The sequence below is a fragment of the Mauremys reevesii genome, linkage group 3 (genome assembly GCF_016161935.1).
Source record: "Mauremys reevesii isolate NIE-2019 linkage group 3, ASM1616193v1, whole genome shotgun sequence".
Classification (NCBI taxonomy): domain Eukaryota; kingdom Metazoa; phylum Chordata; order Testudines; family Geoemydidae; genus Mauremys; species Mauremys reevesii.
The window spans coordinates 163,841,519-163,868,407 of NC_052625.1; the positions used below are offsets into that span (position 1 = coordinate 163,841,519).

At 43.6% G+C, this 26,889-nt stretch overlaps 1 protein-coding gene and 1 long non-coding RNA gene across 2 annotated transcripts in view; one reads left to right on the top strand and one right to left on the bottom strand.

Moving 5' to 3' along the window:
- Nucleotides 1–26,889, bottom strand: part of LOC120400098 (protein FAM83B-like) — an 88,839-nt gene that overhangs the window by 51,417 nt on the left and 10,533 nt on the right. The window contains exon 2 of the mRNA XM_039528463.1: nt 13,014–13,517. Within this exon, the coding sequence (XP_039384397.1) occupies nt 13,014–13,457 (444 nt within the window). The 5' untranslated portion in view covers nt 13,458–13,517. The remainder of the gene's footprint in view (nt 1–13,013; nt 13,518–26,889) is intronic.
- The window catches only part of LOC120400099, a 37,681-nt gene continuing 22,319 nt past the window's right edge, over nt 11,528–26,889 (top strand). Inside the window, exon 1 of the long non-coding RNA XR_005595533.1 lies at nt 11,528–11,985. This is a non-coding gene — a long non-coding RNA (uncharacterized LOC120400099). The remainder of the gene's footprint in view (nt 11,986–26,889) is intronic.

Here is a 26,889-nt window from a genome sequence, read left to right on the forward strand (position 1 = left end):
AGTCTCAGTTCAAATTATATTCAAAACAGTTGGCACAGAGTATTGCTGAAAGGATGAAAAAGTTGCTCAACCCAGTCTCCCACACCCATAGTCTGTGATAAGTCTCTTTCTCAGTATGAACATTTATTTTTATATAAATATGTACAGAAGTTGACCTTGTTTAATTCAAAGAAGTATTTTATTAGCCTCTAATAGATGACTACTTGAATACACTAATAGATTATGTCTATGTCTATGTTTACTCTGATTGATGCCCATACAAGAGAGTCATTCCATGACATTTCAATGGGCAGCGCTTTTATGCGAGAAGTGCCCATCTCTCTCTGTGATTCATGTATGTTACTGAACCGAAAAGGCAACAATGACTAAAATGTGGTTTCTCACCTACTTATAACTGTTGCTGTTCAAAAAATGTTGCAATTGTCCATTACGTGTGTGTGTGTGTGTGTGTGTGTGTGTGTGTGTGTGTGTGTGTGGCACACCAAGACCAGAGCTGAAAAGTTTCACAGGCAGTAACCAAAGGAGCAGACACATGTGCACCACACTGTTCCTTGTGCTCTGAGACAAGGGTATAAAAGGCATAGCCAGCCCACCCTTCCTTCAGTTCCTTCGTACCAGACTCAGATGATAGATTCTGATGTGTTGGGAAAGAAGGGTAGGTTGTGTAATGGACATATGCAACACATCTCAAACAGCCACAACTACAACAATGTGAGTAACTCTTTTTATTGCCTAGAGTGACTGCATATGTCCATTACACTAGATCAATGGTTTTCAAACTTTTTCCATTTGCAGACCCCGTAATGGTCCCTCGCTATCAAGTGGGGGAGGGAGACCACTCTGCCTCACTACCAGCAGACTGCAAGTGACAGTTTGTAGGGGAAACTCTGGCCCTCTGGGCAGGGCGGAGCCACAAACAGGCTATAGCCCAGCACCTTCTGGATGGGGCTGACAGTAATTAACAGTCTATAAGGGAGCTGTGACTCCCTGGGCAGGGCAGAGCACAAATAGTTTATCAGCTCTGGGCCCTTTAGGCAGGTGCAGAGCAAACAAAGCAGACAAAGCAGTCTGGCATTCTGGCTCAGGTAGACGTCTTGGGTAGATGAATGCAGGTCTCTTGGGCCTCAGGTGGGGAGGCTGCCACTGCAGGGGTGGCGTGGTAGGGAGATGCGGGCCCACCTGACTCCACCATGTTCTAGCCCAGGGCCCTATCAGTGGCAGAGTGTTCCACCACTGGGTCCGTGGAGAATCCCACAACACACTGCCTCACACTCTGGCAGCAGTACCAGACCAGAATCTGGTTCCCCTAGGCTACTTCCTACCACAGTCTGGGTGTAGGGTCCTGCAGTCGAAAAGTCCTCCATCTCCTCAGGGTACATAGCCACTGGCAGTCCCCACAGTTCCTCAGGGCATCCATCTGACGGTGGTCCTGGCAGTGCCTCTGGGCACTGGTCTGTCTCCTTCAGCCACAGCTCCACTTGGGGCCTTGTTTGGGATTCTGTTGAGATTCCAGCTCCCTGGAAGAGCCATCTGCTCCCTCTGGTGCTCCAGCCCCAACTGAGCACTGGGGCTCTCTTTGTATACTTCCTGTCCCACCTTGGGACTTCCGGTGAGCGGGGCAGGGCGGATTTAGCTCCACCCTCCAAGGGGGAGTATAGTGGTCCTTCCCTCTGCTGTTCAGAGCGAGGCCACTCTGCCTCACTACATACACCTAAAAAATTTCAAATGGAGGTGTGGACCCCTTCGGAAATTCAATCTGTGGTCTGCAGACCTCTACCATAGACGTCTTTGACTGAAAACTGACTGAACAGAATTCAACCATAACTATGGCATGTGCTCGGCACAGCATTTGTCACAGCATGAGAAAGGGCGCTAAATTGTGGGCTTCTATAGTCACACCACCATTTTGGGTTTTGACTGGTAGGTGGGGGTATTCACACACTTTTGATTAATCAGAAAAACAGAATGCCTTTTCTGTGATCTGAAACTTTATTTTCACAGTCACCTTTCACGAACCCTTTAGACATAGTCTGTGGACTTCCAGGTGTCCACAGACCGCAGGTTGAAAATTACTAACACCACTACCTGGGAGAGCAACTTTCCTTGATGTAGCTAGGTGTAAAATGCCTGATTTGTGGGGATTTTTCTCCATAAACTCCATCTGCAGAAGACTACATCCGTACCAGGGCCTCATGCGCTGAAGAGGACAAGGTGTTTGGAAGAAGCAGATTAGAACCCTCCTAAGGATGGTCTTGCACTGTTGATGTTGGAGGCCTGCCTGAAGCACAAGCAATGCCAATCCTCAACACCAACACTGAGTAGTCTATCAGTTCCATGTGGAGAAACTTCCTCCATCAAGAGTAGGTTTCTGTAATGTAGCAGTTGCCCGGTACTGACTTTGGATGGTCTTTTGTGACCGGGTGGGGAGACTTCTCTTCTCAGTGACTGATTTCTGTAGTGAAGTAGATGAGGATCTAGATGCCAGAGGCATGCTGCATGTTACCCAGTAGGGCCTATAATAGGGTTGGTATGGTACCAGAGGCCAATTATGGCACTGCATTCTCTCAATCTGTTTTTGTCAGAACTAGTCCTACAAGAGCAGGGATGATCCCTTGGGGGAAGCTCTGGATTCCATGAAGTGGGAGACTTCAGACTCTGAGGAAGAGTGTGAGTACTCCAAAGGCCAGAATGGAACAGTACCAGCAGGCATTGCAAGAGATCAGTCCTGGGATCTATGATGGGTCTGTAGTTTCAGTGATAACATCGGGGGCTTCCTAGTTATCAGCACTGTGCACTGCAGTGGAGGAGCTGTCATTGGTTTGGGAGCTGCCATCAAGATTACTGGAAGCAGTACCAGACCTGATGTTATTGCCAGTGTAGATGATCCTGATGTGGAAATCAACATGCAATGGGCCTGATGTATTAATTTACATGGACTACATGGGCTAAAGGTGTTAACATAACCCAGTCACTGTCCAACACTAAACAGTGTTAAACAAGCTTTGGGGTTTACTATGCAGGGACCTTAGCCTGCTTAGCAACATGACAAATACACCATTAAAAGTCCTTTTAACCTTTTTATTAAAGATAAAGAACAGAAGGAAAAACAGTTAATACATTTCAAATCTTTTAAGTAAGGCTTTCATTTAAACAACATTTTTGTTCCCTTTCCCTTTAGATGGAACTCCCCCCCCCACCCCTTGTCTGACAGTCTCTTCAACAGTATTCAAGATGAGTAATAACTGTCATCCCAGGTGTGGTTTGGGATTCAGCTGGAACCATCAGAGGTGGGAAGGTGATCTGGGTACCTCTATTTCTGACCCATTCTGGTCAGAACACCTCTCAGGATCAGAATGATGAAGGTCTGGGGTCCCTGAAAATGGTAGGGGTGGCAGCCATGATGGTAAAATTCATTCCAGTAGCCTTTTGTTTTCTTGCTGTTCTTTTAAACTTTCCCCACAGAATCTCTCTCTTTTAAGGACTCAAAAAGTGAGTGATGGATGGAATAGCCCATTCCCTCATCATTTTGTCCACCAGTTAGGCTCCACATTTCCTGTTTTTAACAACATAAGAACGGCCATACTGGGTCAGACCAAAGGTCCATCTAGCCCAGTATCCTATCTTCCGACAGTGGCCAACGCCAGGTGCCCTATAGGGAATGAACAGAACAGGAAATAATCAAGTGATCCATCCCCTGTCGCCCATTCCCAGGTTCTGGAAAACAGAGGCTAGGGACAGCATCCCTGCCCAACCTGGCTAATAGCCATTGATGGACCTATCCTCCATGAATTTATCTAGTTCTTTTTTGAACCCTGTTATTGTCTTGGCCTTCACATCCTCTGGCAAGGAGTTCCACAGGTTGACTCTGTGTTGTGTGAAAAAATACTTCCTTTTGTTTGTTTTAAACCTGATGCCTATTAATTTCATTTGGTGGCCCCTAGTTCTTGTGTTATGAAAAGGAGTAAATAACACTTCCTTATTTACTTTCTCCATACCAGTCATGATTTTATAAACCTCTATCATATCCCCACTCCCCATTATCTCTTTTCCAAGCTGAAAAGTCCCAGTCTTATTAATCTCTCCTTATATGGAAGCTGTTCCACACCCATAATCATTTTTGTTCCTCTTTTTCTGAACCTTTTCCAATTCCAATATATCTTTTTTGAGATGGGGCGACCACATCTGCATGCAGTATTCAAGATGTGGGTGTACCATAGATTTATATAGTGGCAATATGATATTTTCTGTCTTATTATGTATCCCTTTCTTAATGATTCCCAACATTCTGTTTGTTTTTTTGACTGACGCTGCACATTGAGTGGATGTTTTCAGAGAACTAACAGGTAATGATATAGTGATCTCTCTCCTGCCATCCATCTCCACCCTCTGACAAACAGAGGCTAGAGACACTATTCTTTACCCATCCTGGCTAATAGCCATTAATGGACTTAACCTCCTTGAATTTATCTAGTTCTCTTTTAAACCCTGTTATAGTCCTAGACTTCACAACCTCCTCAGGCAAGGAGTTCCACAGGTTGACTGTGCGCTTTTATTTGTTTTATACCTGCTGCTCATTAATTTCATTTGTTTTAAACCTGCTGGCCCCTAGTTCTTATATTATGGGAACAAGTAAATAACTTTTCCTTATTCACTTTCTCTGCACCACTCATGATTTTATGGTCACTATTTCCAAGCAGTCCTGTTATAGTTACCAGATCCTGGCTCCACTCAGGACTAAATTGAGAATTGCCTCTCCCCTTGTGGGCTCCTGTACCAGCTTCTCGAAGAAGCAGTCATTTAAAATATCAAGAAATTGTGTCTCTTCATTTCATCCTGAGGTGACATGTACCCAGTGAATATGGGGATAATTGAAATATCCCACTATTATTGAGTTCTTTATTTTGATAGCCTCTCTAACGTCCCTTAGCATTTCATCTTCACTATCACTCTCCTGGTCAGGTGGGCGATAATAGATCCCTTTCTTAACAGAGCATGGAATTACTATGCATAGAGATTCTATGGAACATGTGGATTCATTTAAGATTTTTACTTCATTTGATTCTACATTTTCTTTCACATATAGTGCCGCCACTCGACCCCCTCCTCCACGACCTGTTCTGTCCTTCCAATATATTTTGTACCCCAGAATGATTGTGTCCCATTGATTGTCCTCACTCCACCAGGTTTCTGTGATGCCAATTATATCAGTAGCCTCCTTTAACATGAGGCACTCTAGTTCACCCATCTTATTATTTAGACTTCTAGCATTTGTGTACAAGCACTTTAAAAACTTGTCACTGTTTATTTGTCTTCCCTTTTTTGATTTGTCAGATTCTTTTTTATGTGAATGTTTCTCATCTGATCTGGCCCATATTTTATCCTCTTCCATCCTCTCCTTCTGACTAAACCCTAGAAAATCTCTAAGAGAAGTCTCTGTCCTATCCACTTGCTCTTCTGCAGCAATCGGCTCCCACTCCCGCACCCCCTGCCATCTCTTAGATTAAAAACCGCTCTGCAACTTTTTTTATGTTAAGTGCCAGCAGTCTGGATCCACTTTGGTTTAGGTGGAGCCCATCCTTCCTGTATAGGCTCCCCCTATCCCAAGTTTCCCCAGTTCCTAATAAATCTAAACCCCTCCTCCCTACACCATCGTCTCATCCACGCATTGAGACTCTGAAGCTCTGCCTGCCTACCTGGCCCTGCATGTGGAACTGGAAGCATTTCTGAGAATGCCACCATAGAGATCCTGGATTTCAATCTCTTTCCTAGCAGCCTAAATTTGGCCTCCAGGACATCTCTTATACCCTTCCCTATGTCATTAGTACCTACATGTACCACGACCACCGGCTCCTCCCCAGCACTATACATAAGTCTATCTAGATGCCTTGAGAGATCCGCAACCATCGCACCAGGCAGGCAAGTCACCATACGGTTCTCCTCGTCATCACAAACCCAGCTATCTCCCATTACTAACACCTGCCTTTTCCTAATGACTGGAGTTCCCTCCCCTGGAAAGAACCTCAGTGCGAGAGGATACCCCAACATCATCTGGAAGGAGGGTCCCAACTTTGGGAAGGTTTCCCTCTGCTCCCGTTGACTGCTTTCCTTCCCTGAGCCTTTCATCCTCCTTAACAGTGCAGGGGCTGTCTGACCACAGGTAGGACAAATCTACAGTGTCCCGGAAAGCCTCATCAACATACCTCTCTGACTCCCTTAGCTCCTCCAGTTCCGCCACCCTGGCCTCCAAAGCCCGTACGTGGTCTCTAAGGGCCAGGAGCTCCTTGCACCAAATGCACACATACGCCACCTGCCCACAGGGTAGGTAATCATACATGCTACACTGAGTGCAATAAACAGGATAGCCCCCACTCACCTCTTGGACCTGACCCTGTGCTCCACTTAGGACTAAATCAAGAATTGCCTCTCCTCTTGTGGATTTCAGGACTAGTTGCTCCAAGAAGCAGTCATTTAAAGTGTCAAGAAACTTTATCTCTGCATCCCATCCCGAGGGGATATGTACCCAGTCAATATGGATACAGTTGAAATCCCCCATTATTACTGAATTTATTTTAATAGCCTCTCTAATCTCCTTGAGCATTTCACAGTCATTATCACCATCCTGGTCAGGTGGCCTGTAATATATCTCTACTGCTATATTCTTATTATTTGAGCCTAGAATTATTATCCATAAAAATTCTACGGTACAGTTTGGTTTATTTAAGATTTTTACTTCATTTGATTCTACGCTCTTTCACGTATAGTGCCATTCCCCCACCAGCACAAGCTACTCAGTCATTCCTATATATTTTGTACCCTGATATTACTGTGTCCTATTGATTTTCATAATTCACCAAGATTCTGTGATGCCTGTTATATCAATATCCTCATTTTATACAAGGCATTCTAGTTCACCCATCTTATTATTTAGACTACTAGCACAACTCAAGGATTGTGTTGAAATCATAGCAACTTGGCCTTTTGGTCTAGACTAATTCAGTTATTCTGTCTTTCTTTCAGACCTTTTCCCATTAACATTTATTATAGGTTATTATAACCTTTTATGAATTTTTACATACTTTTTTACAGTTGAACTCACAATTTGGGTAAATTTGTAACTCCAATTGTCACAACAGGCCTGGCAAGGCATTGCCAGACTGAATAATTGGTCAGGGTGGTACTGAGAAGCTCAGCAGATCCTTTACATCTGCATAAGGCTCTGGAGTAGTCAGTACCAAAATGCCCTTCTTTGAGCAAAGGCAGCAGCTCCAGCATCTGCACTGAAGAAGTAGACAGCCTCACCAGTCCCAGTATGGGAATCAGAGACATCAGCTCTAGGTTGGTCGAGCCACTAGGATGCAACAACAGGGAGCAGTGGGCTGAAAGACACACTTTATCTTCAATACCAGAGTGGCTAGCAGCTTCTGCAGTTGCAGAGTTCCACAGCGAGGACTTTAACAATGTGGAGGCCATTCTCTTCTTTGGCTTTGGAGGGTGAAGGTGCTCCAAGCACTTGTACCTCTTGGAGGAGTGCTCTAGTGAGGAGGATATCCTCCTCCCTCTGTCTGCAGGTAAGACCAGGGGAGCACTCCCGCATGGTGAGGAACTCCCTCTAGTCAACTGAACTGATATTGATGTTAGGCCAGCAGTGGCCTCCACAAGGATGTACTGGAGACGTTCTTTCTCTGCTTCTTGGTTCTTGTCTTGAAGCCCCTGAAAAAAAATCAGACGCCCATCCCTGACTTCACCGTCACCGAGGCACTTCAGGCAGTGAGAGTGCGAGTCACTCACAAGCACTAGTTTGTGACACCCAAAGCAGGGTTTGAAGACGGAGGGGGTGAGGGAGGAAGCAGAGGGCTACTCCGTTGCCTCGCACCCCTCCTGCACCCCAACTCCCTTCCCTGAGCCATCTGCTCCACCCTGACCCCCTGCCGCACCCCTCACCCCTCTTGCACCCCACACACCAACTCCCTGCCCTGAGCCCCCTGCCGCACCCTGCACACCTCCTGCACCCCAACTCCCTGCCCTGCACCCCTCCTGCACCCCACATCCTTCCTGCACCTCAACTCCCTGCCCTGAGCCCCTGCCACACCCTGCACCCCTCCTGCACCCCCTGGTGACAGGGAAGGGGCAGCGTTGGGGTGGGGACTTTGGGGAAGGGGGTGGAAAGGGGCAGGGCAAGGGCGGGGCCTCATGGAAGGGGTGGAGTGGGGGCAGGGCCAGGGGCAGTGAGGGTGGGGGTGTCAGTGATGTGGCCCTCGGGCCAACGCACTAGACCTCATGTAGCCCTTGTGGTCATTTGAGTTTGAGACCCCTGCTTTATAACCTTAGCTCAGAGCACAAGGAACACCAGGTCATAGTGTGGCCGCCCCTCTGGGTTCTGTTAGGGAAAATTCTCCAGCACTGGTGTACAAGGTGCGCGGCACATCCTCTCCCCTCCCCAACCATAATGGACACGTGCAATCATTCAAAGAAGAATTAGTTTCTTATTGTACACACATTCTCCTTCTAGGTTCATAACTAGATCCAAGCAACTGAATCAGTTTAAGTCTTGTGAGCTGGAAGACAGCATAAGCAGTTACTTTCTGTGTGGACCTGCATCTTTCTTGAGTTAAATTCAAATAGAGTTGATACTTCTTTCTGAGTCAGTAAGTTTCTGCCATGAGTCCCACTACATTTATTAAAAGTCTTTTTTACAGTGTAGTTTTAATGTTTTCTAGGGTCCCAGTTTTGCAGTCTTTTCTCACATTGATAGTCCAACTGAAGGTAATGCCCAAAATTTTCAAACTTGATGCACAAGTTTGGCCACATACATTCATTAAGTAGCCTTACTTATGAAAGGGCTGGGCCCCACAACTTACATTGATTTCAGAAACCCATGTTTGAAAATTGTGGCTCATAGGACTATTCACGCAAGTAAATGTAATTTAGTGTAAAGAGTGCAGGTTTGGGGTTTTGGTTGCTTGTTGTTTTTAAAACATCTTTTGAAATACAGAAAAAGTATGCTTAGGCATTTTCAAGAATTGTTTCCAACATCTGGTGTGTATCTTAACTTATTATATGCTGTCAAAAATTCTAAAAGTACTGCAGTAAGCACTGAGAATTGTTTTCCAAACATCCTCCCTTTGTGGTGCAAACCAAACCTCGTGGTGTTATCTGAACTAGGTGATTCTGTAGAAAGTAATCTGAATGATTTCCAAGAGGCGCTGATCAATATTTGGATGTCCACTATTAGACTTGGCAGGAACATGTGAGTGATTTAGGGAAGAGATAGAAACCAAGCTCATAAAATGAGAGGAAGAGATATTTCCGGGAAGTACACCTCCCAGCTTCACACCCACTTCTCTGTCCTCTTCCCTCCCTGCCGTGACATCTCTGAACAACTGTCACTCCTGATATATTGATGTAGTATTTTTCTCATTTCTTTGCCACACCACAGTATGCAAGTCTCAGACCTGATAATATTGGAGGCAATTGTGAAGAGATGTCAATAGGGAACACATGGAAGGAATATTTTATTATTGAGTTACCCATGATACTGGACAGTAAGATAAGGAAGTTTCATGTTGACCCAAAACAAAGGAGTAGTCTTCTTGATACTAGTGCCCAGAAGAGTAATTATCGGGGAGGGGGGGAATATTATCCACCAGGTGCAATGAGTCAGTCCTTTTATAGCATCTTGAACTCCAGAGGAATTTGGAAAACAGCCTAGGGTTATTGAAAAATCTCTGAAGGATGAGGATAACAAGCCAGTTGCCTTATTTCTGGAGGCCTTATCTACCCTGCTCCATCCTCAATTTCTCTTCAGAGGAGGCTCAAAATCATGGAGCTGCTTCAAGGTGGCTTTGTACTTTTCCTTACTATAGCTCTTTCACCGTCCTGAGTTTTCATATTAGTATGGTAGCAGTTAAACTTAAATTTTAAAGTCAATGTATTCACAATAAGCTAAGTTGATAAGGAAAACATTATTGGCAAGATTCTTTTCTGACATCTTTTATGGATGTTATTTTTTTCCCCTGGCACAGCTTGGCTTTACGTCTGCCAGAGGAAGAATGTCAGAGTAGATTCATCATTAGTCAGTGATTATATTTACAAAACATGCCTCAGTAAAGAAAGCAGCAGACAAAATTAACATATGTAATTATTTTACTAAATCACATGTTGTTGCATCCATCCTTGAGGAAAGAGGTCAAGAAAAATTAGTTCACCCTTAAGGTAATCTTTCCCCTGTAAATCTCCCAAAATTTAAAGAGCATCTAGATTATCTGATGGATCAATCACCACCACCACCAGTCTCAGGCTAGTTTACCTTGCACACTTAACGTCTGCTTCTATTCCATTAAAGCTGAAATTCTTATTGACTTCAGTGTGGGTGAGATAAGATATGAAACATCTGGTGCCTCATCACCAAGCTATAAATTAAGTTCTCCTTCCTGAGGACAGTCTCATTTGACCACTCCCCATTTTGTGATAAGTAACACCTTTTAATGAAAATCTCACAACATAACCTACCTCTGCCAAGCAAGTTACCTGGTCCTTTCTGGAATTCTAATGTTTACAAACTGACTTAAAACATTTGTACTGCAGCTAATAAGTACCTCCCCTACAGTGCACCTTTCTTTAAGCATAACTATGCATGAATCACATACCTGCAGATAAAAGAAAAAGAGTTTTAAGACCCAGACAAATACCGTTTCCCCCTTCAAGACTGAATGTTAACTTCTTGAAGAACCTTATCTATATCACCACAAGGCTCAGTTTTAAGACTGCTATTCAACTTCATTTTTTCCTGTTTTGTATTACACCGATCAACTAATCAAGTCTTCGTTCTGTCTTATCATTGCTCATTCATCAGTAACATCAACTACAAAACATTCTCTTAATTAACATGCAAGTCATTTAGATCTCCAATACTTAAATAAAGTACTGTACATAGATCCTTACTTAAAAACAGTAAGGGTCACATCCAACCTTTCCCATATCAACACACAGAGGAGGAGTATTTGCCCAAAATTTTGAGCATTCATGTGGCAGCATCCCCTGCACAGGGCAGAACCAGTGGAAGCAGCATGAACTGTAGCCAGAAAGAAACGCATACACAGAAAAGACATGCCACTCCTCACAATCTCAGGTCTTAAGAGAGAAGTCAGTATGTCTTTTTGGTACTCCAAGCCCCTTCCACAAGGGGAAGCCAGTACTGGCAGCATGGCTAACTGTGCTGTCGATTGCTTTCCCTAGGGGAAGAGGGTTTTCATGGATCAGGCTCTCCAATGGGGAAAGGAGATTAGAATAAATTGGCAGAATTATTGCTGCTAACAGGAGCATTAACATAAATACAATATTCTGACTCATTCAGAAAGGAATATACCATGAAGACCAACTCTTCCCAACTCCTCCCTCTCTTGCAACTGGACTGTTTTCTTCCCAACATGCAGCAGTACCAGTAAGCAAACGGTAGAGATGGACTGGTGGTAGCACCACAGTGGTAGAAAAATACCACCACATAACTGCCTTTTCTCACCATTCCCTTGCCAGTCCACTTCCTCTTTATGGCCCCAATTCAGCAAAGCATTTCAGCACATGATTAAACCCATGTTTTTTCAGTAAAGCACTTCAGCAGGAGCTTAAAATTGAGTACATACTTGTGTGCCCTTGTAAGCTTAACCATGACCTGCAGCCATCTGCAGGGAACTTGGAGAGAGGCGCACAGGTTGCAGGAGAGAAGGGTTTGGAGGAGGCACCACAAAGCCAATTTGTATTCCCCTGGTTTAAATACTAGCTGCAGTTGCAGCATGCCTGTAACTAGTTCCCTTAATAAAGAGCCAGTTTGATGTTAGAAACGTGGAGTCATTTCATGTTTTTACTTAGCACATCGTACATGAAACAGGGCCTAAAGTGAAACTTTTTGTAAGTGGTTTGCTGAACAGGGATGGACTGCTGAATCTGAGCCTACACGCTTCCAGTGCCCCTCCATGCCACATTACTGAGGTAAGTGTGGGGCTTTAAGTCATGTCTTTTCTTTAGATAGATGGGTATTTGCTTATACAGCTTTCAGTTACAAAAAGCCGTGATAGGTGCCTCATATATCACAGCTTAAAATTAGTAAACTTTGTATGTCTTGCTTCCATTTTAAAGAAATATTGATCCAAGATTGAGACTCTTCTGAAACTGTAAGCAATTTAAAGTGTGATAATACTTTTCTATAGCTTTCCAGCAGCATACACAGTGATCAATGGCTAAGCTAAATATGATAATGTACAGTTAAACGGTCATAAATCAAAGCTAGTAGGCTTAAAATAATACCTCTATTTGTTTTGCAAGATGAGGGTGCATGCAAGTTCTTGATATACATTCCTGATCCCTGCATAAAGATTCCCCGCCCAACATTCCACAGTAAATTAAGTACAATTTGTGGGATAACATTCACCTTTTCCTCATGTGTCAGGCATTGGCAAATTCTGAAGGCAGGATACCAGACTTTATGGACCAAATGCTATTTATATAACACTCTTCTTACCCCTCTTTTGTGCTTTTCTGTTCTATTACTGTAAGCAGTTGTATTCAAAGTCACAAAAATCTTGCTTCCTGAGCATTTCAAGAAACATGATTCTGGTACATGTAAGTCAGCAAAATTTTCACAAGAATTGGACTGAAACAACTTCACATGCTCACATGAACACCTAATCACAGCAAAACAACAAATTGGATAGCTCTTGGAGCTAGACTGAAGGACACCAGCTAAGGATCTAGTCCAATGTTCCAGATTTGTTGTTATAACATTCATATGAAGATTCAGTTTATATTCAACATAAGGGAAGCTGAGGTCAAAACAACAGGTCTGTCAATTGTCTAGGCATTTCTTATGTGCCTATCAAAGGCCTCAATCCAATAATTTTTTACATCTACTTTTCTTTCAGCCAGATTTTTCTTCCCACTGATAGTATGCACAAAAAGACTCAATAAATATCAAATTATTTCCATAGTCTTTGAATATAAATATTGTTTAAACTGTTTACCTTTCTTGCTTCTCTTATCATCTTCCTAATAGTTTCCTTTATTGTGAAAGGCTGTATTCGTGGTGGATGAAAAAGTAGATCAATATTTGTACCTCCAGACATTCCAGGCATCAGATAGGGCCAGCCCAAGTCAAGGTTCGGAGCTTCCACATCAGATTCAATAGGCCAATAAGTACCCGAAGAAGAGGTATCATCAACAGCATTGTCAGAGGAATAAACTGTGTTTTGAGGAAGTTTCTGAACAGTGTTCAAAATATAATTAATTTCTTCTTCTGCAAGGAACTCTGAACATCTCTCTTTGGAAAGAAATTCTTGGTAGGCTTCTAAACCTCCTTCAATTAAAGCATCAATAGCTACACGATACCATTCCTTGTAATGAGGTTCAATGTAATTTTCTGATCTGCATTCATCATGTAAAGATGAAAGCATAGATGATGTTTCCATTTTCACCAATAGTTAATGACAAACCTTTTAAATTTCCATTCATGCGCCAATGAAATGTACCTGAGAGGAAATTGAAAGAAAACAGTTAATGTTTTTGGCAATTTTAATTATAATACTTTAACCTTCTCTTCCACCACCTAAGGATTTCAAAGTGCTTTGAAAAATTCATTAAGTAAGCTTCACAAACCTAAGCCAAGTGGTATTATTCTCCCCTTTTTCAGATGGGGAAAACTGAGGCACTTGTGAGTTAAGTGATTTGCTGAGGTTCATATGTAGAGTCTGTGGCAGGGCTGGCAATACATCCCAGATTTCCTGATTCCTAGTCTTGTAGTATAAACAGCACATGTTCTGTGTGTGGAGAATGAATATGTAAATTTCCTCCAGTCAATTGTTTCAATACTCTATGCTTGTTTGCCCATTCTTATAAGTGTTAAAACCGTAGCCCTGATTCCTGCTTCTTTATGCTCTAGTCTCTCATATTCCTCCCTTGTACACATACCTTTTTCTCAGGCTTCTCTGAAACCACAGCCTTTGATGTCCTTATCTTTATCTACCTTTTTATTCACCATGCTGATCTAATCCTCTTGCTGCTTGAAGCAAAGCCAGCCTACCTCACTTTCATGAGTTACTTGAAAGAGTTTTCTCCTCCCACATCTTGAATCAGACTATGACTCAGCAATCTGTTTTCTAGTTCCACCCTGCTCTGTCTCTGGAGCGGCTGTTTTTATCTTACTGTTAATTTAAAACGACAACAATAATAATAAAAAAATCAGGAGTTTTTCATTGCTCACATAAATGTTCTTTTTTCAATTAAACCGGAAGGGGGGTTGCGGCTGCTGCCACAGAGAAAGGTAGTACGTACAAGGGGAGTAAGTACATAAAGAATAGAGGGCCAAGTTTTCCTCTCATTTACAGACATACAACTCCACTGAACTTCTACAGTTTACTTACAATCTTTGGCCTAGGGAGGCAAGCTATAACTTGGAGACCCATGAGAGCAGCATGCAAGTGGTCAGGTAGAACAGAAAGCAGGTACATGGCAGAACCTTCCCAATCCCAATGGTGACAACATAATGTGACTCAGAGAAAGATAACCAAAGGAGAGTAGAGGGAGTTGGGAAAACAGCTATTGAGTGCAGAGTAATTTAGGATGCAGATACCTAATGTGTTGCTAGAAAATTAATGTGAAAATCCTTGTTGGAAGCCTATTTAATGATATTTTGCAGTAATGCATTATTTATGTAAATAATAAATGTACATGTTATGCTGAACTTATTTATTGAGCACATAAAATATTTTATTTATATGTAGATCTTCCTAATATTTTTGCAAGAAGTGCAGTGTTCATTTACTTTAGTAATCTACATTGGAAATAGCCTAAATAATATGAAAATGCAACTGAAAATGGCTTCCAAATACCACTTAAATTAAGCCTAATGAAATAAAAATTAAAAGCTCCCTATAGCACACTGTACTAACTTAACTGTAAAATCCAATGTTCAAATATTATTTATTTTCAATTCTGGATAGTAATCGAAGTAATGTTTGTGTCTACAGATTTGTTGGTCTTACAACTAAATTCCTTCTAAGGGAGGAAAGATCAGCTGGATAACGAAGGATGAAATAGGGGTGAACAATTAAACCAAGACTGCTGTTGAGGAGATTGCTAAATCTGAAGCTTAAAAGAAATGGGAAAAGGCCAATCTGAGGCTGGCATCTGCCAGACACATGAAGGATTCAATTTGAATTCTGTCTCTGGGGCAGCAGAAGGAGAGATCACCACCCAAAATATTATGCTTTTGAGCCTGGGGGAAAGGAGTGGTTTTTGCTGCTACTGTAGTGGCAGATTTCAGTGGTTAGCAGTAAGCTAAAGGAGGCTTGGTTCATGTCCACTGACTGAGAATTATGATGTGTTACAGTGGGAGATATGCAGGGTCTGATTATCCACTGCCTTGTACAGTAGGTAAGTAGGTATAAAATAGGAATATTAACATCTTTACACACACTTTGTACAGATGCAAATGACTACACATGGTGCAAGGCTGTGGAGAATCAGTCTGTGATGCATAAAGGAGCAAAAAAATTAAAAAGACAAAATTAGGCCTCATGAAGTTGAGATAGTATCACTTTGAAATCAGTGTTTTGTGAACTCAAACAACAGGGCAACACTTTTTCAAAGCTATTTAAGATAAAGAGTGAAAAGTTACTAAGTACAAAATTTATAGATATTCAACTGAATATTAATGGGAAGACAATTCACTAATGCAAGCTACTAAATTGACCAGTTAGTGCACTTTTGTAGGACTTTCTCAGGGCTAATATCACTCTAACCATTGCATTGTTAGTTTGATGGTAAGGGCCTGATCCTGATTCCACTGAAGTCGCTCTCTCTAAGGTACTTCTAAAGTTGGTTACTACTGTGGTATGTGAGTGTTGTTGGGAATGAGAATTCCCATTGATTTCAACAGTTGGAACAGGATCATGCAAATATAAAACTCTGACATCTTGAGAACAAGTGAAAAAATAACACTACATTTTAAATTATATAGATCTAATGGCAGTGTCTAATCTTCAACGGTGGTGTTATACAATATGGTTAGACAGGGATTTCTACTTTCTGTATATATTTCCCTTCTATCCTTTGTCGTGATACTTTCTTGCTTTATTCTCTTCAGTATGCATTGCTATTCAATTTATTTTGTGTGCACCTCCACCCCTAACAAATATATATCAAATATTGGGTGTGGGGACTGATGCATGATGAATGAGGCAAAGCTTCATTTGTTCCACTCTCCATTCCTTCTAACTAGTCCATGCAAGTCTCTGCAATGGGGATTAAGGAAAGATGGTTTGATTTTCTTATTTTTAATGGGCTAGAAACTCAGATGTTGTAGATTGGAGTTCAATTTAAATTAATGGAGCTTTACAGATTTATTCCAGCCAACCATTTGGCCCAACATTGATATTTTTCATATTTTTCCTTTTCCTTTGTTTTTAAATAAGGACAAGGGGTTCTTTGGTTTTTGCTTGTTGTTTTATTGAAGAAAATGTATTTATTAAATATGACATACAGGTCAAATGCAATTACATGGGCTAAGACATATGGTAGCAGGCTATAAATACAATATGGCTCTCCATCTCAAAAAAGACTGCAGACTTCTGCATTAATGAATTTTGTCCCACACAAGACTAATTATGTTTCTCAGAAAAAAATGTTGCTTATAAAAGTGTCAAAAGCAGCATCCTTTTAAGAAATTAAATATATTTCCTGTTTATTATAAGGAAAAAGAAGGCAGTCAAGGCAGGTGAGACACATGGAACATATTGTCTGGAATTAAGGACATCAGTGTCTGGTACGTGGATAAGTACAGACAAAAGAAGACTCTCAAATTGAAGTGATTCTATCAAGTAGATAGTACCATCTCTAACTCTCTTGCAATTGTCTTTTCCCTCCCCAGAACGTACGAGTTATTGCACAGGAAGGGCACCTTGATGGAGAGTTAAGAACTTGTAGAAGGTACGCTACAGAACAGAGATTTAGACAATTGGTCTAGCTGGCAAACTAAACTTTTCGTATTTTTATGGTGTATCAGCTAGTTAAAATTTCACTATATTAAAAAAGTATATGGGTTTGGTTTATTGAGGGCTTTTTAATATAAATCAGCACAGAGATTAAACTGTGAAACAAAGTGTGCTGACTTTCGAAAGATTTTTTTAAGTCCCTTCCACCATGTATATTGTTTCTGTATAGTGGGCTTGAGTCTTCAAAGACTCATTCTCAGGATCAATCTGTACATCAGCAACCCTATTACTGACGCAGCTAAGGATCTGCAGGATCAAACCCATCTTCCTATCTTTGTATATGTCAAATGCACTTTGATTAATCAGACCAGGGCCGCCCGGGGGGGGCAAGAGGGGCAATTTGCCCCAGGCCCCAGGTCCCGCCGGGGCCCCCACGAGAGTTTTTCGGGGGCCCTGGATCGGGGTCCTTCACTCACTCTGGGGGGCCCAGAAAACTCTTGCGGGGGCCGGGCCCCCAGAGCTTCTTCCGCTCCCGGTCTCCTTCGCTCCAGGGCGGAAGGACCCCCCGCCGGCAAATTACCGCCGAAGTGGGACCCGCTGCCGAAATGCAGCCCGGTCTTCAGCGGTAATTCGGCGGCGGGGGCCCCTTCCGTTCTGGGACCTGCCGCCGAAGTGCCCCGAAGACCCGCGTCGGGGGCCCCCCACTGCTGAATTACCGCCGAAGACCCGGCTGCACTTCGGCGGCGGGTCCCACTTTGGCGGCAGGGAGCCCCTGCCGCGGGTCTTCGGGGCACTTCGGCGGCGGGTCCCGGAACGGAAGGGGCCCCCCGCCGCCGAATTACCGCTGAAGCGGGGGCCCCCCACCGCCGAAGACCCCAGACCCCTGGAATCCTCTGGGCGGCCCTGAATCAGACTTTGTGTACATACTTTAAAACAGACCAGCTGTGAGAGAGTTGTCAGGTACCTTCTGAAATATACCATCAACTGTCAATTCCAGTGCTTTCCCTATGTTTAGTTTCGTGCACTTGACATTCACTGTATTAGCCATCTTCTGGTTATGGACATAGGGGTTGGATACTTAACGTTGGTCAAGAAAGAATTTTCCTACCAAGAGCTGAAATGTGCTTCACTGAATGAATAGGGGATTTGCATTTCAGAGCATGTGCTCCAGCTGAATCAGTTGGTACAGTATGTGAACTCTGCATGCATCCTGCACAGGCTTGCTCATTTTTGCTCACGCTAACATACCCCACCCTCTCCAATGTTGCTACCAGGAACAGAGCCAGACAAAGCTTGTATTTTGGGAAGGAAGTGGAAATGTGTGTCTTTGTAGAAATTGACTTACAACATGTTAGCCTCCACAAAGATGACAAAATGGATGACAGACATAGAAAATGCAAAATAAATAATGAGTCCTGCTCCATATTCAGGCCCTTATACATTGACATTACTCTAGGCAATGACCCACCTGTGGGTATATATCAATGAGACAATGCACAAACATCTCCCTACATCCCTCACCTCTATCACATATGATGCTTGTGGATTTTATGGCTGTTATTGGAACAATACACCTTTAAACCAATTATTCCTATTATCAAAGCTATGGACAATACACAAAAGCCTTGCTCAGCCAGTTGCTAACAGAATAGATGTTTTATGACACTGCATTCCCTACCTATGTAGTGCCTTTCCTACCAAAGGATCCAAAATGCTCTGTTACAGTCAGAGGAAAAGTAGAATTTAATAGGGGAAAGTTGAACATCATTATTTCTGTAGGACAGAAAATTAAACTTTGTTGACACAAATATGAAAACTACCAAATGCTGATTGACCTTTAGGAAACTAAACCTGTGGTAGCTATGGCCAGAGCTGGAAAAGTTTCTATAAAACAAATAGGAGAAAGACCCAACCAAGAGCAATTGTGTAGGTGCTCAGTAGGTGTAAAGAAGTGCAGAACAACCCACTATTTACTTCAGGTGGGAAGCAAAGAAGTGATAAAAGCTTGCATCCTTGCCTCCAAGAAATTTCAGGCCCTACAATAAGCCTGGGGGAAAGGACCCAATCGCACATATCCCAGTCAGCAGAGCAGTTGTGACCATGGAGCCCTTCAGAACATTGCTTTCAGTGGGCTTAGCCAGCTGCAGGCATGTTACCTGCTGAGTGAACTCACTGGCAGTGGAGGTGATGAGCTGCCCCAAGACATGACCAAAACCACTGTGGTGTTGTTAGTGGTGGTGTGCCAAGGTGGCAGGCTCCACTCCGTGTGACCCAGCCTGTTAGTAGCTATTTGGCCAGTTCACTACTTGGGTGGGTGTGGCGAGGGAGAGGCTCAGAGCAGGCCAGAGTGGGCTGTGGCCCCTGTGGCATGCAAGCCCAGGCTTGGAGGAGCACAGAGTGCACCCACAGTGGGGTGTGCGTGCAGGGCAGGTCCCGCCCGCTACAGCCAAGCTTGGATCCCACAAGGTCTGGCTGTTTCTGCTCAGACAAAGCCCAGCTCCTGGGCACGTTTGTCCCAACAAGTCTGCAGCTCAGAGTGAAGGGGGGGAAAGCCTGCAGCACCCAGCCTCTGCTATAGCTCTGCCCACCTGCCCCTGGCCCCTTCGCCCAGCTCTCACTGCCCTGCCCCAAAGTTGCCCCCTTCACACCCCTAACAGCCCACCTCCCATTGCCCTATCTCCGCTGATCACCCAGCAACTCGCCCCTCTAGCCCTTGCTTCCCCTGCCGTAGCCCCGCTCCTTTGCTCCCCTGGGCCCGGCGGGCTCCGCTTTCAAACCTGAGCGGTGCAGCTGGGGACTGCCGGGGGATGGGGTGGGGTGAGCCGGACAAACTAGCCGGACCGTCGGGCAGGGTCCCCGCCGCCCCTCAGCCCGGCAAGGGGCTGGCGGCGAGCGGAGGAACCCAGGCAGGGAGCCGAGCCCCGCTGCCCCCAGCCCCTGCAGAGGGCGAGGAAAGACCCCACTTACGGTGCCGAGCCCCCCCGCGCGTGGAAATCGCCTCAAAGCGGGTCTAGAGAGCTTTTCCCAGCCTGATCCCGAGTGCCTGTTCCCCTGGCGAGAGTCACGTCGGAGCGCAGCGGAGTGCAGCCGGGCGCAGGTATTTCCCGGCGCTCTCAGGAGCACGCTGGGTGGGGAACCAAGTTGGGACATGCCAGGAGAGTCACATCGAAGCCTTCTCGGCAGCCGCGGGAGCAGGGCGAGGAGCTGTGGGAATGGCCAAACCCCGCCCTGGGCACAGTCCTGGGCCGGGCTGCTGGCACCAGCTACGTTGGGGAAAGGCAGCTCCCGACGGGGGCAGCCCCCTGACTTGGTGCCTGGCACAGGGCAGGCTGGGGGCAGTGAGGAAACAGAAAGCTCGCCGCGCGCCAGAGTGCCTGCAGGCTCGAGCGAGGCGAACGGGGCACATGCAGCCCTGCTTTAAGGAGCAGGCACACAGACACGGGGGAAAGAAAATCTACTCGTGCACCTGCGCTCAGGAAACTCAGACTGTGCGTGGAAAAAAAAAATCAAAGCTAGAAGGAGTTGAGTAAACTTTTCCATTCATCAACCGCTTGCTTTAGACTTTGAAAGCACAGAGTCTGTTTCTGGGATGAAGAGGTTTTCAAGCGGATGCCAAGAAGATGAAAGGAAATGCAGCCTTCCATTGGAAGACTGATTCCTAGATGGAAAGTTGTATTTAATTTAAACTATTTACTTACTTAATTAAAGTTAATTTTGGAGCTCACGCTAATGCTCTGTTATGCTTTGGGAGGCTGTTGGCTAATGGTTTAGAGAAAGGGAATAGGCATTAGGACATCCGGGATACATCTAGTCTGCAAATAACACAGAGTACCTCATCTCAGCGACCATGTCACCTGGTTTGGGCCCAGGAGGCTGGGGCTGTGGAGTTAAAAATAGCAGTGGAGAGGTTTGGACTGGATCATGGGCTGTGTGATCTTCTCCCATTGCAGATGTGGAGCCTTAGCCCAGCTGTCTACACTGGCATTTTTAGCTCCACAATCAGAGCTCCAGTTGGCTGACTCAAATAAAAGACTGGTGGCTGACATAGCCCTGGTCTCTATTCCTAGCTATGCCCCTGACTCTCTAGTAAGTCACCTGGACCCAAATCTTCAAAAAGTATTTTAGGCACCTAATTCCTATTTCATAGAGTCATTCTCACATGCTCTGGCCCAATGGCTAGTTAAGTATTTATTCTTAGTGGAACAATTATTGGGCCAGAAAGAGTGGGAATGACTCTCGTCCAGTGGAAGCAGCAAAGAATCCTGTGGCACCTTATAGACTAACAGACATTTTGCAGCATGAGCTTTCGTGGATGAGTACCCACTTCTTCGGATGCAAGCAGTGGAAATTTCCAGGGGCAGTTGTGTATATATAAGCAAGCAAGAAGCAAGCTAGAGATACAGACAACCTGCCAACCTGAAGCATATTCTCACCAGCAACTGCACACCACACCATAGTAACTCTAGCTCAGGAACCAACCCATGCAACAAACCTCGATGCCACCTCTGCCCACATATCTACACCAGCAACACCATCACAGGACCTAACCAGATCAGCCACACCATCACCGGTTCCTTCACCTGCACGTCCACCAATGTAATATATGCCATCATATGCCAGCAATGCCCCTCTGCTATGTACATCGGCCAAACTGGACAGTCTCTAAGGAAAAGGATAAATGGACACAAATCAGACATTAGGAATGGCAATATACAAAAACCTGTAGGAGAACACTTCAACCTCCCTGGCCACACAATAGCAGATTTTAAGGTGGCCATCCTACAGCAAAAAAACTTTAGGACCAGACTTCAAAGAGAAACTGCTGAGCTCCAGTTCATCTGCAAATTTAACACCATCAGCTCAGGACTAAACAAAGACTGTGAATGGCTTGCCAATTACAGAACCAGTTTCTCCTCCCTTGGTTTTCACACCTCAGCTGCTGGAACAGGGCCTCATCCTCCCTGATTGATCTAACCTCGTTATCTCTAGCTTGCTTCTTGCTTGCTTATATATACACACCTGCCCCTGGAAATTTCCACTGCTTGCATCCAAAGAAGTGGGTATTCACCCACGAAAGCTCATGCTGTAAAACGTCTGTTAGTCTATAAGGTGCCACAGGATTCTTTGCTGCTTCTACAGAACCAGACTAACACGGCTACCCCTCTGATTCTCGTCCAGTGGTTAGGGCACCCACGTGGGAGGTGGGGACCCCAAGTCCTTGCTTCCATCACTTTCATTATTGATCCACAGTGGAACAGCTTCATCAGGAAAGACTGAGGGAGCCCCACATCAGAACATCACATAGCTCTGTAGCTGGAGCACTCTGCTGAATGGTTTAACGAAAGGGAACTAGTAGGTTAGAGAACATGGTTTAGAGCACTCACCTGGGATGTGGGAGGCACCTGTTCAAATCCTTTCTGCCCTTCTAGCAAAGGGGTGGGGGGCAGAAATTGAACTTGGATCTCCCACATCCCAGGTAAGTGCTCCATATTCAAGAAGGGTTTTGTGGTCAGCATCACCAGCTATTTTGTGGGGAGCCAGGCAGGTACCTAACTAATTCTGGCAAGAAGCCTCTAAGCCAGTTGACTCCAGGGGAATGTCAGCACTGCAAAGAACCCTGCAGCTGGCTCATGCCAGCCACCTCAGGCTTAGGGGCTGTATCATTGCTGTAGTTTACACAGCAATAATACAGCCCCCAAGCCTGAGTTGTCTGGCATGAGCCAACTCTACATGTCTAGTTGCTGTATAGACCATACCCCAAGCAGCTGCTTCCCACGGGGTGATTACTCAGAACCTAAGAGAGGGGTGTGGCTTAGGCCAGTCCCCTTTCATTGGCATATCCCATTAGCTAGCTTAGGGTTGCTGCCTTTGGCAGCTTCCTGCCTAGCATGCTTGCTTTTGCAGTCTAAATATGTGTCTCTCTTGACATTCATTTTACTGAGAGGATAGGCACCTGACTCAGCCTAATGGATCACAGTGGTGTTCTTGTGATTTTCTAGGCACCTAAAAGTTGTATACTGCAATGCTGGGCCTTAGTGCTCTTCCCTTATTGAAGCACAAAGGGTGGGATTCACAATATTGAAGATGTGTATATAACACCTATACAGCTGGGTTACAAGGCTAATTATTGTCTGTAAAGTATTTTGAGATCCTTGTTTGAAAGGCTTTAAAAAAATAAATGAGACTCGATTCTCAGCATGTGTGAGAGAAACATCCATGAGTTTAGTGAGTTACATGCATGTTTATGAAAAACCAACTTTTTATTGTGATTACATTAAATAAATAAAACAAAAGAAAAATTATCTTGTTAAGTCTTTGCCCTCGTTATATTTTGTAGTATAGCTTACAAGCAGGCCTTTCCTTGGTTGTAAAGCTGATATGTCACTTTGACCAGAATATTTTATCTACAATATTTCATCTTGCCTACCTTGAAGTGCAAGTTTTCCCTCCAAGCTTGTAACGCCCAGTAATAAATACAAGGCATATCATGATGAGCTGTGAGGTTGCCACATCTTCTAAGCTAAGCAAGGTTCAGCTGACAGTTTCTAACTAGACAAGATCATGGGGTAAAAGTGATAAAGATATTAACCTAATTTTTATCCAAATAAACACCAAAGATAGGGTCCCAAAGAAGTGAATAACAGCCAGTAAGTTTTGCTGAATATGCAGTGTTGGTATAGCTGTGTTGGTCCCAGGATATTGGAGAGACAAGGTGGGTGAAGTAATATATTTTATGGGACCAAGTTGTGTTGGTAAGAGACGAGATTTTGATCTTACACAGAGCTCTTTTTCAGATCTTGCACTATTACTAATAGCCATAGGACCACTTGAACCCAAATTGTGCTCTCAGTTACACCTGAATGAATGTTACATCCATTTTTCTTGATAAAAATTGAAGTTATTTAATATTTAGCCCTTCTACAGCAATTTTGATCTTATGATCATTTGTGGTCAGCAAGGTAGAATGCTTTTCTATGGACAATCTTTCAATAGTAATATAGTGCCAAGCAAATTTTTTTAAACACCATCTATATTTTCCAAGTTTATATAGGAAGGGGGGAAGGGGTACTAACACTGTTTTCTACACCAACTAAATTGCTTGGACTTCCCTTTCTTTATACATGTAAATATTACTAAGGCTTCACTTAAGAGACGTTAATCATTGATTACAGGCACAGCATAACAAGAAGCAGTTCTAGATGTCCATTAACTTTTCTTGGTAAAGTGATCCGGAGAAGAAAAAATAAAAGGTCAGGTGCCTTATGCCACAGGCCTATTACTAAAGCATCAGTTAGGGATAAGTTTGGAAGGATTTGATTTTTTAAATCAGTAAATATTGATTTTATTCTACACATACAATTACTTCCATTGATAATAATCCAAATGTACAGCTAGGCAAAGAAAGAAAAATACTGCTTGGGACCTTAGAGTTGGATTTAAAATATTTTATATACTTTGACAGTGACATTGACAATTTGTTTTAATGGTTAAAAGCTAAAGGTTTATGAATCTCAGTGTCTACTGTCAGCAATTTTTATTGTCTGCCTCTCCCATAATTTCGTACAACTGTGAAAATTTAAATCAATACAAATAAAAAGCTTAAAAATATACAATTTATAATTGTCAAAATTATAAGAAAAAATAAAAATTCTTCCACACTTAGTTGAGTATCATTTTCTTGCATATTTGTACAATTCCTAGTACAATGGGACCCTGATCCAGTACTGGGGTTCTTAGGTACTACTGCAATACATATAATAATGAAACTAAATCAGCTTCCATCTCCACTGCCACATGTCTGATAATGAAGAGTTCAATCAATCAGATTAGTAAAAGGAAACTTTGAAGATCAAGAAAGATGAGGTATTTATACAGGTCATGACATTGATGATCTGAACTTTTAGATCTCAAACAGATAAAGAAAAAAAACATACAATTGCCAAGCATATTAAATGTACAATATTTACAAGTCAAAGAATTTGTCAAGAATAAAGAGGCTGTAGCCAGCTATGTTTAAAGAGAAAATATATGTTGTTACAGCTATTAATCTAAAAGGTGCCATATCATTTATGTAAAGCTTTGAATAGTATTGATACAAGATGTGCACCTTTTATGAAGAGGCAGGGAGAAAGATGGATGCAGAAAAATAAAAATCAGTATGTTTAATAAGAGTCCTGCTTTCAATACATGCTATTACAAAACAATCACTATAGACTACCTTGTCAGGGGTATCTTACTGAACATCAGTCAGATTAAAAAGGTCTTTGGCCAGGGATAACATTGAAGGATTTCATACAGAATTGGTAGCAGACACCCGAAATGAAACATTTTGGAGCAAACGTACAAATAATGACATCAGTTGCAATTTGCCAGTGGTCCTAGTGGACCTATTCTGTTCATTCCTTCTGGGGACCTGGCCAATGTCGGAAGACAGGATACTGGGCTAGATGGACCTTTGGTCTGACCAGTATGGCTGTTCTTATGTTCTAAATAACTTCATAGGTAGGCAAAAATAGCATTCCAGATGAAATTGGGGGAGGAAGGGAAGTAAACTACTTCCAGATCTGCACATGGTTCATTTTCAAAGTTACAGCAGTGTCTCTGCTAGGGCAGTTTTGGTGTATATAGGAACCAACTCTTGGCATGGAATTCCTGATGCTGATGCACTGCCTGCCAAAGGGATGGAGGGGAGATGGATTGTGCCCTTCCAATCCTGGGACTTCTTGGGGCCAGTTTGGCTCCCAGCACTGGATAGGGGGGCCTGGAGACTGCCTGAACTTATGCCCCACTGCCGGAGACCTCTCATGAGCCTTGTGGGGCACAAGTCGTTCTTCTCCACAACCTCTTCCAAATGTTACAAACCCAATTTTGTTGTCAGTATATGTACATTTTTTATTTTTGTAATTTAAATTTGGGACTGGACTGAGGGCTTTGAGGTGCTCTGGCTGTCAGTGCTAACTGGCAGCAATACAAGGGTAAAGAACCTTTTTGGAAATATATGAGAAAGAAGAAACCTGTCTCAAATGATCAAATCTTATACACAGACCTGCAATGTGAAAAAATAGTTTCATCTGTAATGATATCAGTGTTCTTGACCTGAATGCAATTGCTAGGAACAGCAGGGTGACTGTTTCATATCCAAATTTTTCCATGCACAGCCAAAGCAGCTATGCCCCAAGCTTCTATTACAAGCTGGAAAAAGTGCTATTGACTATTTCATTGTTGTTAAAACTCTAGGACTACAATAGCTGGATAGGCCACACAAATGATGTGTGCAGGGATGGTCTCTAGGCTTAGTGGTCCCATAGTGTGTTAAAGTACAGACACCTGAGTTTGTGAATTTGTGTTTGCTGGCACAGTCATGCCCCCGAGATCATAGAATCATAGAATTCAAGATCAGAAGGGACCATTATGATCATCTAGTCTGACCTCCTGCAAGATGCAGGCCACATAAGCCGATCCACCCACTCCTGAACTAATTCTCTCCCTTGACTCTGCTGTTGAATGCTCCAAATCATGATTTAAAGACTTCAAGTAGCAGATAATCCACCAGTAAGCGACCCCTGCCCCATGCTTTGGAGGAAGGCGAAAAACCTCCAGGGCCACTGCCAATCTACCCTGGAGGAAAATTCCTTCCCGACCCCAAATATGGCAATCAGCTGAACCCCGAGCATGTGGGCAAGACTCTCCAGCCAGACCCTCTGGAAAAGGCTAACAATATCCCAACATTGACCCTTTGTACTAATTACCAGTGTGGCACGTTATTGACCTATTGACTAAACCCGTTATCCTATCATACCATCCCCTCCATAAACTTATCCAGCTTAATCTTAAAGTCATGGAGGTCCTTCGCCCCCACTGTTTCCCTCGGTAGGCTGTACCAGAATTGCACTCCTCTGATGGTTAGAAA